General features: G+C 41.2%; 1 protein-coding gene across 1 annotated transcript in view; it reads right to left on the reverse strand.

The window, feature by feature from the left end:
* Positions 1-12,611, reverse strand: part of Cstpp1 (centriolar satellite-associated tubulin polyglutamylase complex regulator 1) — a 182,083-nt gene extending 169,472 nt beyond the window's left edge. Inside the window, exon 1 of the mRNA XM_075961369.1 lies at positions 12,484-12,611. Coding sequence (XP_075817484.1) covers positions 12,484-12,604 — 121 coding nt within the window. The 5' untranslated portion in view covers positions 12,605-12,611. The remainder of the gene's footprint in view (positions 1-12,483) is intronic.
* Positions 12,612-14,894: the final 2,283 nt, after the last annotated feature.

Below are 14,894 nucleotides of genomic sequence, written 5' to 3' on the forward strand. Positions count from 1 at the left end.
ATCAAACCCTATTTTTTTTTTAACAGCATCTTAGTCTGTTGCACAAGCCAGTCTTGAACTTACTTTGGAGCTTGTGGCAATCCTCCTGCTTCACTTCTTGAGTGCTTGGATTACAAATGTGAGTCACCGTACACACCTTCCTACTTTATTTGAACCATATAATTTTTCTAAAAAGTATAAATGAATGGATCTGACTAATCTGACTAGCAATATTCAACAAGGAAGTCCACGAGCCTGCTATTGTGTGTAAACAGGGAGGATGGCGCGAGTCAGACTTACGCTCCTGACCCCAGGACCCAGTCTAGTGAACAAGGTGACCTTCACAACTTAAACAATAACACTTTAATTGCTCCTAAAAGGTTACTACTAAATACTCTCCATACATTATCTCTTTGAACTTCACAATCAACCTAGGAGTCGGATAAGGCTGGCTTACCTGTCTTACAAATGAAACTACCCAAGGTCACATAGTTTGTACTGCAGGACAAAGTCTACCTCATAGTGTAACTATTTCCATTGAATCACAGTATTAGGATAATTCACAAAGAAGGCTTAAGATGTCATGACTAATACTAACTAACTGATAAAAACTTCATTATAACATAGATGGCCATAAAACAATTTCTTAGAATTTCACAGAACCTACATTATGGTTTCTTTCTAAACTAATTTTCCATCGACTAACCAAGGAAACACTACCTTTAGAAATGATGATGGCTCTATTTCCTTCTCAGATGTCACATTCTGAACTAGAGGAAAATGTGCAAAGACAAACAGCAAATAAACTATGGGTTTTCCAACCCAAAGCCAGTGCTATCCAGAATAAAACAAAACTTACTTTGCTTAAGTAGTCTACCTCATCTAAGATAGGTAATTTACTTCAGTCCGAATCTTCAACAGTTCTATACTGTAGTCCCACATCTAGGCAGCCAGATTTAATGACCACAGCAAGGAAGTCCCATTGCCCTGTACCTGGTTCCTACCTCAAACTACATATAAAAGTTAACCCAAGGGGGCTGGAGAGATGGCTCAGTGGTTAAGAGCATTGCCTGCTCTTCCAAAGGTCCTGAGTTCAATTCCCAGCAACCACATGGTGGCTCACAACCATCTGTAATGAGGTCTGGTGCCCTCTTCTGGCCTTCAGGCAAACAGACAGACAGAATATTGTATACATAATAAGTAAATAAATAAATAAATTTAAAAAATAAAAAAATAAAAAAACAGTTAACCCAAAATGAACCATAGGCCTAAATATAAAGCCAGCACTATTAAAACTCTCAGGATAAAAAAATATAAATCTCTATGAACTTGGTGTAGGCAATAATTTCATTGGTGTAGGAGGTCCTTCTGTATTTGTATTACTTTCAGTAGTTGATTAAAGAAACTGTGTTGGGCTAGTTGGTAGGGTAGATCTCAAGTAGGCGGGAAAGACAGAATTCTGGGAAGAAGGGCAGAGAGGCAGACGCCACGATTCTCCTACCCAAGACAGACGTTGGTTAGACTCATGCCAGAAAGCCAAAGTCAAGTGGTGATACCCCCCTTGTGATTATCTCTGGTATTTTCTGAATTTTCCAATGATCACTGGTATTTTTGGAATTTTCCAATAACACCCTTCCTACCCCCTTTGGGTTGTGGTTTCTTCCCCTAAATACCCCCTCTCCCAGCTACTTGGGGTCAAACTCCTTTACCCCTGTGTGGGAAATGAGTTTCAGCCCCAACTGGTTGGTTCCTGTCAATAAACCTCGGGTGATTGCAGCAAGGACAGTCTCTTGTGAGTTCCTGGGGGAGGGGGAGGACCTGTTATCCCAAGACTTGAGTGAGTCTCCCCACTCCAGGGGTCTTTTAATACCATGTTTGCCTTATAGTCTGTATTTAAAAAAAAAGGATTAGAGATGGCTCAGCAGTTAAGAGTACTTGATGCTCTTGCAGAGGATCCAAGTCCAGTTCCTAGCACCCACATGGTGACTCCCACCATCCATAACTCCAGTTTTGGGTTCCAATGTTCTCTGCTTGTCTCCATGGGCAACACATACACACAATTGCAGGCAAAACACACACTAAAATAAAAAATAATTTTAAAATAGGATGCTGTTTCTTTAATAATAAATAACTAATTAAAAGACATGGATCTTGCCTTAGATTTAGAATTTAAATAAAATAGCTTTTCCCCTTAATATGTCTGTGGGAGCCAGCCATGATAAGCTAAGTATGGGCAGGTCATCCAAAGGAAGCTCTTTACTTCCAACCATTATCACCTGCTAGAGTAGAACTCAGCCATCTATAAATTTAATAAGAGGCCTGAGTCTCAGTAGTTTACCCTGAAGCAGGGTTGGAGGAAGAACCACAAGCTGAGATTACCCGACCTCCACCCAAGAAAGGCCCAGTCAAAGGAAATGCCTAACATTCCAACTGCTGTAGACAGGACCACCTGCCAGAACATACTCAACCAGGACACCCCTAGACAAATGTCAGCCAATCACCCCTCACTCCCACCTTTACTACTATAAAACCCTATTCTAATTAAGTTCGAGGCTCTCCGTTTATTCCAATACGTTGGACGTGCAGAGAGACAGAGTTTGCAAACTTGCTTAAAATAAAGGCTCTTTGCTTTTATGTATGAGACTCTGTCTCCTTGTTGGCTTTTGCGGGGACTTTGCTGATTTGGATATAACAAAATGAAGGTACCCAAATACTACTAACTATAATTGGAAATAAAAGATGAAATCCTGAACTTGCAAAGGAACCTTAGGAGTCTTCTCAGGTATTGCTGCCCAAAATACGAAAATAACCACAAAAATAGAAGAAGATATTTCAGTAATAATTCTGTCATTTAAAAATATAAATTGGGGGCTGAGAGATAGATAGCTCTGGGGTTAAGAGAGTGTCCTGCTTTTGCAGAGATTCTGAGTTCAGTATATCACAAGTGTATGTAACTGCAGATCCAGGAATCTGGCAATGTCTTCTGGCCTGAAATCGGTACTACACTGTACAAACACACACAGAGACACACATATAGACATGCCATTTTAAAAATAAAACCAACAACAAAAACAAATATACTGTTTCCTAGTATACCTTCTTATCTAAAACAAAAGCTGTTGTCATTAACTGGCTGAGTTTGAAGACTTTCAAGGTGGCAAGCCTATTGTTAAGTCTTTCAACCACAGTGATTTTTCTCTCACCACACTAAGGGAAAAAAATTTTACAATGTGAGCCAGTTCTTGTAATTTGTTGCTGCTTTAGAAATATGAGATTAAAAAATCAAATATCTACTGAAAAGCAAAGGCCAAAGCCTCCTAATGTCCAGACAAGGAAAAGATTAGCAAGACTCCAGAGAATATTTGTAGTACAACCATGAAGCCACTCTCCCTGACAGTCTAGTTCACTCTCATTTACCTTTATGACCACCATCCTTTGCATGGTGGCCAAGTATGCACTCCATCTGTGAGAACTCAGGAAGTAATCATAGGCTAGTCAGCAGGGCTAATGGTTCGCAGACTATTAAGAAAGACAATTTAGGTCTCATTCAATGGTTTACTTTCAAGATTCCTGGCTTATATTAATTCATCTTCTCTGCCTTGTGAGCTCTTATCAACTCTATTTGTTGGGGAAATTTAATCAATGAAAATAATAGCAGAATTTTCTATTTACAAAACACCATCCCTATAAAGAACTCCCCATGATTATCTTCTCAATCTCTCCACAGTCTTGTAAAGCAGGTGGCAATATTCCTTTTGCCGTTTTTATTTTCACAGGTAAAACCCTACAGCTCAAAGAGCATAATAATTTACCCACAGAGTAAACCCATATTTTCTACATTAACTGAACATACTGCTTGGGATTATAAGACCATAAACTCAAGTCTGAACTGTAAATAATACAAGGGCACTGAACTTTTAGTTTTCGCTGTGGCCAACTTTCATTGTATTTCATCCCCAAAAGACTAGGGTTATGCATGTTGTTTAAGCTCCTGTGTTCATTGTTTATAAAGAACATTGTTACCGTTTTTTCTAAATTTGTCTAAGTTCGTCTGGATACTCAAGCGCTGGATTTTTGTGTACTGTCTGTGCACTAGCATTGTAAATGATGTCATCAGGAATATTCATACTCTTTAAGACAAAGCTGCAGAGCTAATAAAGCAATTCACTGGGGGAGAGCACATTTCTTCTTTCCTTTTTCCTTTTAAGTAGCTAACACACAAAGATGACTCATTAAGCCCGAAAGAGGTGACTATGGCATGCAAGGGCTTCTTGTGCAGCTTCCACAAAGGGACCTGAGTGGCAGCGCAGGCCTCCTCTTCTCTGCATTTTCCTTCAGGCAGAATGTGCATTTGTGTGGCTACATACGCAATTATAATCTCCTCTGAAAGGCAATCCCTTCCATATGACAGGCTGCACAGTGGCCCGAGCGCCAGCCTCATGTCCGTGCAGTGAACATGCTGAAATACAGACACATTTAATCTCTCCTTTTTGGAAATCTAAGATGAGACAGAAGGGGCAAAGCTGGGAAGAACTCCACGGAGAGAAAAAGGAGGGCAGCCCAAGTGCCCAGACTCACTTTCTCATGGGCTAAACTTCTTTGTGCTGTTGTCTGAATATCTGTCAACTGCAGGACTTTAGGGCATGAGAACCATGGTGTCCAGTGGTTCTGGCAGCCGCCTCTCCATTTGACAAGCAAAATCAAAAACATGTGGCCTTTGGTACATTTCACATTCAAAGTGTTATTGTTTCAAACATGCCTATTTTAAATATATAATTTTCCCATTCAGAACACGCTGTACGTAAGGCTGCCATGGGAGGAATTCTGCACAAGATTGTTTCCCCTAAGGCAATGGGGAGCTGGACACCCCAGCACATGGAAGGTAGAGAAAGAAGGGATCAGGAGTTTAAAGCCATCCTCAACTATCCAATGCAAGGCCAACCTGGGCTACATGAGACACTTTCCAAAAACATAACAAACAACAACAATGTGGTACAGTGCTGTTGCTGCCAGGTGTCTATGTCTGTATCCCAGGTGACAAACACCTGGTGACATTCTGAGGCACAAGCAGATCTCTGTGTTCGATTACAGAAGCTGAACTGGAATTACGCTGAGCACCTGTAATCTCAGGGCCAGACGCTGCTACACACAGGACGACAGCCAGGAAAAGGGCTCCCATTCTCTCCGAAGAAGAGAGCCTCTAAAAGCTAATTCAATGAAAAAAAAAAAAAAGAATGGGCCCTGGAAAGGGCCTTTTAAAACAATGTTTACTTTTCTCCTGATAATCAAAAAAACTTATTCAAAAAGCTTTTATGAAAAATATATTTGATAATTTCAGCAGTAATTGCTTCATTTAAAGAAAAGTGCTCAAGAAGAATGTATTTAATGAGATCAGTACTTTGGTAAATTCAGATGTGTTTGGGAAAATCCCTCCTCTCTTTGATAAATCATTAAAATTCTGTTCAGATAAATGTGTTTTGACTTGAAATTCCAATCACAGAATGAACTGTTTCCTACAGCTGCTCGGGAAGTGATACAAGGGCAACCAGAGCCAGAAGGAGACCTGGGTTACTTGACAAGGGTAACTCTCCTCCCAGTCAAATCACAGCGCCCACACAGCTAAAGGACAAACAATCACCTTTAAAACAATGATTAAATCTATGGTTGGGTAACCAAGGCGTAGAAACTGTTATCAACCAAGAACTGAGCTTAGGTATAATCAGAGTTTAAAGCCAAAAGCATCCAGGGCAGATTTTAATCACTCATCCTTTTTTTTTTTTAATCCATCAAAAAGGGGGTGAGGATATAGTGTCTTTTCACGTGGTAAGATTCAGTAACTGTTGGCTAAACTAGATTCCTTCCTCCCATTTATTTTTAAATGTATTCTGCTGCTTGAAGCAAATCATTCATTCAACAATTGAGCACTTCACTTGGGTCAACCACTATACTAACGTTAGAGATACTGAAAAAAGCCTGCCCCCCTGGCTTACATTCTAATAAGAAACAGACGCTAACCAAGGATCCAGGAGGAAAACAAGGTAACTGATAAGAACAGGAAAAGAGGCTCATGAATGTCTTTTCTGAACTATAAGAACCTTTGAAAATGCTTAGTTACCTACTCATCTTACCTAGGCAACAAGTATTATATGTATGCAAGAGAAAAAGAAAAATGATCACCAACTTTTGGACAGAACTTGAAAGACTTTATTATTACTTGAATATAAATAATAAACAAGTTCAAAAATTTAAAAGAATTCTTTTTGGAACAACAATGAAATCACTCTGCAACTTATTTTGGAGAAATGGACGTGACCAAGGGTCAGAAACCACAAGCCCTGGAATTCATCTGCTCCTCCCACTCCCCCAACAATGAGCTACGGAGCCCTCAGAAAGGTGGCAAAGATGGTGTAGGCTAAATTTCCAGGAACCACTTCCAAAGGGCATATTCCTGAACTAGCCCAACAAGACAACTGCCTGCTGCCCCTTCCATGACAGAGAAGCTGCTGACCAAATGGGGAGGGAGCCGAAAGAGCTGCCAGCTCCCGAAACATCCGGTACACTCCACGATGGTGCTTCTTTCTCGGTCCCTTGGTGTCCTGCTCATTTAAGAGTGTGTTCCGTCTCCCATGTATGTCAAAAGATACTTTACACTTGGGCTTGCTTTTGATTACTCGGGAAGAGAAGGAGTGGAAGAAAAAGACAGGTGATTGTGAACAGCTCTGTAGGTATTCTAAAGTGAATCTTTTATATTAATCTGGTTTCCAAAGATTTACAATCAGTGTAACACATATATTTCATTTCAGTTCAGTTCTGAAACAACCTAAAGACTATGCTTTCTGAAGACAATCTCAGCTGATTAAGTATCAATGTTCTATAGTGTAGTATTGGATTTGAAGGCTCACTAATTACATTTCAAACAAAAATAAATTTATCAGGATTCCTTCAAAAGCAAAATTAATGTGTTTGGCAGTCAGACAAGTAAACTTCATGTTATAGTATAAACAAATACAAAAAAAATTTAGAAACATTAAAAGTCTTCCAAGTTGAATAAATTCCAAGTCAGAACCTTTGCCAAGACTTAGAGAAACGGCATCAACTTCATGGCTGGAAAGGGCTGTATCAATGATATTGTTTTAGTTTAGGGACTCTGAGAAGCAGACACTAAAACAGGAGCAAACATGAAGAGATGTTCTGGAGGAAACACCTTGACCAGAAATGAGAAGAGGGCAGGGGAGCCAGAAGGCTTCTTGACCATGATGTAAGCCTGTCACGAATAAAGGAGAGAGGCAGGAAGGCTGACCTCAAGCACAGCCACCCCGCAGAGAGACATCTCCCGTTCAAGAGGGTCTGTCCGGCCCAGCCAGTGACTAAAGGGAACACATGGGGAGCGTGACACACCATGTAAGCAAGGTGTTGGATTCAGAGCTGAGGTGGAGTGGGAATTACTCCTTCCCTCCCCACAACACAAAATCTAAAAGGCTCATTTTCACGGTTGCCATGGACACGGGCTCTATTTGTATAATGACGTAGTAATAGCAGCCATCACTTACTCTGCTCCTACCCAGGTGCTCTGAAAGGATACGCTCCTCTTCTCCGCACAGGCTCTTCTCACAACATCTGCACTAAGTGTTGATATGCTCCAGGCCTGCAGCCCTGGCTGGCCTCCAGCTGTAGTGCAGGCTACCCTCAAACTCCTGATGCTGCCTGTACATGCGGAGTGCTGACATTACAGGCGTGCTCCACCACAACCAGCTCCACTGTTCACATTTCTCAGATGCAGAAAGCCAGGCCATAGAGAGTGTAGGCAAATTCTTCACAGCCACACCAGCTACAATGATCACTACTGGAAGAAAGGAACTTCCTCAAATGGTTAGAAGTTCCCTTCCTCACTGCCTGGCCCTGAGGATGAGTCCACTGACAAGAGAGAACTGGAATACTGGCATTTCTTGATCCATCCTGATTCCTAGGAGGCCCCCTCATGAGCAGAAATACTAAATGAAGCCTTTGGAGTCAACTGAATTCACTCCAGGGATCCTTGTATGAGCCTATGTAATAGTAAGGAACCCACTTTTGACTGGAGTCACTCTATGTATTGATAGCAGAATTTAACCATGTGGACTTGAACTAGATTCCACCCCTTATTAACTTGACATTTGATACCAGCATGTGTGTGCATGTGTGTGTATTTGCATGTACACATGTATGTGCATACATGTCTAGGACCCACATGGTGAAAGGAGTAAACTGACTGCTATAAGCTGGCCTCACCCTACCTCACCCTACATGTGCAGACTGGCACACTTACCCACACTTATCACCTATCTCCTTCATATACACATTTTTTAAAAAGCAACCAAAAAATTTTTGATGCCAGATTAAAGAAAAAACCTCTATCATTTATTGTAATTCTTCTACATACACAGACCTCAAAGGAAGAGTGCAACTTCTGATTTCTGGTTTCCTAGAGATAGCTATTATGTCACCCCAGTACCAACCGGTTCTACAGAAGCAGAGGAGCCAGCCTGAGTACAAGTGAAAGCACGCACTTCCACAATTAGGTGGAGTAAGAAGGAACCTCACCCCTCACACTCATGCTCAGGTCGGCACTTAGGCGGTTGTGTAAGTCTGGGTCTTGAACGGGCTCCCTTCGGCTCTAGAGTTCTCCACACCCAGCAGACATACAGACGCACCTCAGCTGCTGGCATATGCCTCCAACAAGTCGCCTCCATACGGCTGGGAATATCTAGCCTTCTTCATCTCCTTACCAGGTCCTCTCTTCAGTCCAGATGTCAATACAGTATCTGTTGCTACACTGACTACCTACATGAACATCTTTCCTGATGACCTTAGCCAGGTCAGGATTATAGGTTCCAAATTCACCAAGTCAATGTGGAAATCAAATCAGTTTACCCAACATGAAGAAAGGCTGCTTTCTTCAGAAATAGTCAAAAACCCAATACAATTCCTAGCTAGCAGGCAGAAGGGATGCCTACAGGCATTCACTTACAGGTGTCACTGTGCCCCACACTATAATCCTAAACAGGAATTCTAGAGGTACCTCCCAGGGGTACTACTCAGCTGTAGTTTTTTGGTTTTATTTTAGTGAGTGCCACGGACTTTCCTATCTATAGTATTTTGTTCTCTATGTATATTTCCTTTCTAGCCCAATATATGCAAGTGAATTTATACATTGTAAAAGTTAATCAAAGTGAATTAAAAAAATAAACAGATTTCAAGATCTTAAATCAGAAATATGATCTAACCTATAAAGAATGACTTTTAAATTTTATTTGTTTATCCATTGATTTTAATAATCTTTGAGACAAGGATTCACTATGTATGCCAAAGTGGCCTCAAATCCAGGATCCTCTTGCCTCAGTGGCCCCAGTGCTAAAATTATAGTCATGTGTCACCATGCACAGCTTCTAGGGCGTGGTTGTTAATGGTCATTATGTTGAGAGTGAATGTTTCCAAACAACATATCTCTATAAGAGAGCATGCTGTAATAGGCAGGGCTAGTTCTTAGGTAAGAATAAATGTGTTTCAGCAGTTACTCAATTTGCTGAACCATAAGGAAGTCAGTGAGTGACATGACTTGCTCAGGGAAATACGAATATCCTGATGCCAATCAGGACTTTTAATTACACAAGAGAGGCAAAGGAACATTTGTGCAGGATTCAAGAACAGTGGATAGTTGAAGTCCATGAACACTGAAACTTTTCAAGTGCCCTGAAACAATGAATTAGCTCACAGACTGTCAACAATGCCACTAAACCAGTCTTTCACTTACGCCACTTAGAAGGAGACCAACTTCTGTTTGTCAAGGCAGCAGTCAACCACAGACACGCCTCTGAGATATGGACTTTAAATAGCAAAAATCCAAGGAACTGACAAGGTACTCTGATGGCCAAATATTTCACAGCTCATGGAGTAGTAAGTAAACTAGCAAAACACCTAAAATCTTTACCAAAAGTGCTGATATTGTTACGCATTAGGTACAAAGTTATCTGTGCTTCTAGCTAAAGTCATCTGAGGAGAAAACTCCAATGGAGAAAAATGCCCCCCAAAAGGAGCTGTAAGCTATAGGCAAGCCTGTAGAGCATTTTCTTAATTAGTGATCATCAATGGGGTCACAATGGGGATCAGCCCATTGTGGGTGGTGCCATTTCTGAGGCCAGCCTGGTCTACAAGAACTAGTTCTAGGACAGCAAGGAGTGTTACACAGAGAAACCCTGTCTTAAAAAACAAAAACAAAAAAACAAGAAAAAAAAAGAAAGCAAGTTGAGTAATCCAGGAGAAGCAAGCCAGTTAGCAGCACCCCTGAATTGTCTCTGTATCAGTGCCTGCTTCCAAGTTCCTGCCTTGCTTGAGTTCCTGTCCTCACTGCTTTGGATGATGAACTGTTACATGGAACTATGAGCCAAATAAACCCTTTCCTCCCCAAATTATTTTTGGTCATGGTGTTTCATCACAACAGTAGTAACCCTAACTAAGACACAGGTGTACTTCCCACCCTGCCCCCAAAGATAGGGCTTCTCTGGGTAACAGCCCTAGGTATCCTGGAACTTTCTCCGTAGATCAGACCTTCCTCTGACCCCCGATTGCTGGGATTACAGAAGTGCTCCATGTTCTTTTATGTGCAGAATAATCTGTAGAAGGATGCACAGAAAGCCAGTACCTGTGAGGAACATGCCGGACTTGTGGAAAGGGACGTGTGTCCTTTTACTATAAATTTCTGTTTGTATGTATCTGCTATGTGTGTGTGTGTGTGTGTGTGTGTGTGTGTGTGTGTGTGTGTGCCTGCAGAGTTCAGGAGAGGCCCAGGAGCCCCTGAGCTGGAGTTGCAGGTGCTGTGGGGGTGACGGGATCCAAACTCAGGTCCTCTGGAAAAGTAGCACATGCTCTTAACTGCTAAGCTATCCCCCAAAATAAAAGTCTTTATATTAAAAAGCCGTTTTGAAGCAACATTTCATATGGTTAATTAAGAAAATTTAATCATCTACCAGGTGTGATGATTCATGCAGTAGATAGGCAGAGACAGGAGTATCCCTGGGAGACCAAGGCTAGCCTGGTCTACAGAGTAAGTTCCAGAAAGAACATCCAGGGTGACACAGAGAAACCCTGTCTTGAAAAATCAAAACAGAAAAGAAAAAAAGAAATGAGCTATTGAGCTACAAAAAGACACGGAGTGGCTGTAAAGCCCATTCCTAAGTGAAAGACCTGTGAGGGATAAACAGAATGGCTCCAATCACTCGCAAAGGGGCAACATTTGAAAGTCAGTAAGCTCAGTGGTGGAAAGGGGTGGGGCAGGGGATGGATGAAGGGGTGAAGCACTGAGGGGTTCAGCACAATGAAATGATTCTGTTGTATACCTTAATAGTGACTGTACGATAATATGAATCTGTCAAAGTCCAGAAAACTGCTCAGCACAAAGATTAAACCCCAATGTAAAGTATAGGCTTTTGGTAATCACACTGAGCTAATAATCAGTTGCAAGAAATGTATCACACTAATACAATATATTAATAATAGACGCTAAATAGAAGCCAGACAGTGGTGGTGCACGCCTTTAACATACCAGCACTGGGGAGGCAGAGGCAGGTGGATCTCTGAGCTTTGAGTTTGAAGTCAGCCTGGTCTACAGAGCAAATTCTAAGATAGCCAGGGCTACACACAGAAACCTTGTTTTGAAAAAAGAAAACAGAAAAAAAAGAAGCTAAATAGAAGATATAGAGGGTAAAAAGAACTCTCTACTATTGGCTCAATCGTCTACAAGCTTAAAATTCCCCTAAATATTTAAGTCTGTGAATTTTTAAGTGTATATGTATGCATATAAGTAAATGCTTTTCACACTCACTGTAAAGTGCTTATCAAAGTACAGTACTTTCTACCACATAGCCTTAGCTCAAAAGCAAGGTCCTGAGTCAAGTTCTGCAGTGGCAGATATGATCCTACTACTATCTAACTGTGTGGTTTTATGCAAGTTGTCTCTTTAGCCTTAGTTTCTCCATCTGTAAAGTAGAAAACAGCAACCCCTTCTAAGTCTGTTAATAAGAATCAAAAAAATAAGAATCAAAGAAAAGTGGCATGCGAAATGCTTGCCACAGTGTGTGACAAAAGAGAAAAGCTCGAAATTACATCGCATTATGAAAGTAAAATTATTATTCACAAAATGTCTGATGTCACTTCAAAGGCCAAGTTTACTCCAATACCAACCTATCAGGAACAGCCCTGTTTAGGGCCTCAGCTTCTTAACTGTGTTAATTTGAACGCAATGCTCATTCCCCGAGTGCTAGTCCACAGAGTTCAGACATTCTTTACTTCATAAATGTTATTTTTCATTCTTATTTGGCCCTACATTAGAGGCTCAGGCCCTGGAGCCCCTTCTTTCTGTCCCTCCCCATTCCATCCAGACCCGCTACATTCAGGCTCCACCCTTGTCTCCGCCCCACTCCACCTAGCTTCACTTCTTTCCTTTCCCGAAGCTGAAAGAAGCCCCCCTACCCAGATACTCGTAGTCCGGTAGAGCTAGGCGCTCGGGACTCAGCATCCTTTGACCGGGTAGTTTCCACGCTCCAGCTCTCCAGCTTCCGGAATCCAGGCTACAGCCTGTCTCTGTTGCCATGGTACCCATGCGGCCAGAGAAGAAATAGAAGGCAGAGAGGGTGTCACACAAACCGCTCCGACTGGCAACGCGGAGCCCACTACTCAAGTTCCGGAAGTAGTCTCTTCAAGATTTTTCTTTTCTTTCTTTTTTTTTTAGCTCCTATATTTAGGACTTGTTTTTAAAGCACTGAATGTGTCATATTTAGTGATGCCAGAATTACTGTCACTGGCTCACTTCCACAATTTCTGTATTTCATAATTTTTGTATATCCTAATGATAATTATTATGTATGAACTCGCACAAAACTGAAGTCTTGTTACTTATTATTAATCACTTTTAGTATTTACTTTCTTAAGTTGCTACAAAGTATTCATTGTATATTGGCGGCTTCTCGGGGTCAGGGATGTGCATTTTAGCACCTAACACAAGAGGTTTTCATTAAGTTCAACACCTTTAGTCGCTGAGTTCAAACTAAGGTACCCCGTATGGTGAGGAAAAGAGCACCAACTCCTTCAAGTTGTTCTCTGACCTCCACGTGTCCCCTGCCCCAAATAAATAAATGTATATGTACATATAGAGAGAGACACGGTCTCACAAAGCCCTGGTTGGCTTGGAACTTGATTTAGATCAGGCTGGCCTTGAACTTATAGAGATCTGCTTGCCTCTGCCTTGCAGAGGGCTGTTTGAAAAGGTGTGTGCCACCCCACCCAGTAAAATGTCATTTTGAAAACTACTCATTAAGTCCTCTGTAAGTTAGCTGGCGTTCCTCTGAAATTCCTTTTCATCTTTAGACTTTACTTCTCTTATCCCTTATTATTGGATACCTCATCAAGTGGTTTTCCTTTCTCCTACAAAGATACTTCACAAAGGAAGTGGATCAGAAACCAGAGCATTTATTAGATCCCCCACCCAATTATACCCTTTTTAAAAAGAAAGACCATCCATTGGTTTTCAAAGAGATATTTCCTTTTGCTCCTCCCTCCCCACAATAGAGATCTGTAGCAGCTGTCATAATCCAACAGTAGCAGAAAAAGTCACTTGGTCCTCACTTTTGGTTTTTTTTTTTTAAGTAAGTTCCCTTTCTTCCCCATTTCAACAAGGGGAGGTTTTGTGACAAAGAAAGAAAACAAAATTTTTACCATCAAAGGAGAGGCTGGGAATCCCACAGACCACCTACACTGGGAGAAGGAAAGAGAAGCATCTTCTCTCATGTTCTGAGTGGCCTATTCTTAGCTTCTGCTAACAAGGAGCCTCTCAGACCTTATAATTCTCCCTTTCCTTTAAATTCGTATATGTGTCTCAACTCTAGGCTCCTCTGAGTCACTCTGAATTTGGATGTGGAAATTAGAAAGGGACAGAGCCAAACTAGGAACAGTGTTTAGTGTTCTGAGGTAATGAATTTGATAGGAAGTCTTACAAATTTGATTTAAAAGAGTTGCCTTCTCCTTCCTCCACCGCTCCTCTATGAAGCTTGAGGGTACCTTATATTTGGGCTTATTACTATAATGTAAAGTAATAATAAATTTTTTTAGATTGAGATAGGGCCTTATGTTTTTCAGGCTTGCCTATAACTCACTAGGTAGCCAAAGATGACTTTGAACTTCCGATCTCCCTGCCTCCATCTCTGGAGTGCTGTGATTCTAGGCACGTGTCACCAACTCTGTTTTATTTGGAGCTGGGATGGAATCTAGGGTCTTCTTCGTCCATGCTAGACAAGCAAGCAATGCTAATATGGTAATTACTACAGATGATAGTCTTATCTTACTCTCCAACAGCCTCAAGTTATTTGAGGATAATTTCATATGTTTTGCCTCATGAAAACTAAGGCAATTCCCTCTTTTCTAAGTAGGAAAACCGACGCATGGGTCACAAAAGTGACTATCTACTCTGTGGGAGGGCTGGAAGTGGATCTCAGCTATATCAACATCCAGGCGAGTGGGCTGACCACTAAACCACACAATCTCCTTTTTTAGAGATTTTGGGTTGGTGTTTATTTATTTACTTTTCTTTTTGTTCTGTCCAGTTAGCAACTGAGAGCATCCAGATAAAAACAGAAAGTTTTGAATCCAGGCTACACACTTGACATCCACTTATTTGTGGAATATCATTCTGGGACTTGGAGGGTGCTACTATTGGGGTCTGTGTGGTGAAGCTGGGATCCAACCCCAAGAATATAGCTTTGTTTGGGCATTAACCCATTTGTGGTTATAATAATGATAAGTTTCAGCACCAGTGGCGCCCGACTGTTAATGACTCAAAGAAAGCTAAATAAGAACAAGATGTCATCTTTGGAGCAATTTGTACGTTT

The sequence above is a fragment of the Microtus pennsylvanicus genome, chromosome 2 (assembly GCF_037038515.1).
Source record: "Microtus pennsylvanicus isolate mMicPen1 chromosome 2, mMicPen1.hap1, whole genome shotgun sequence".
NCBI classification, from domain to species: Eukaryota; Metazoa; Chordata; class Mammalia; order Rodentia; family Cricetidae; genus Microtus; species Microtus pennsylvanicus.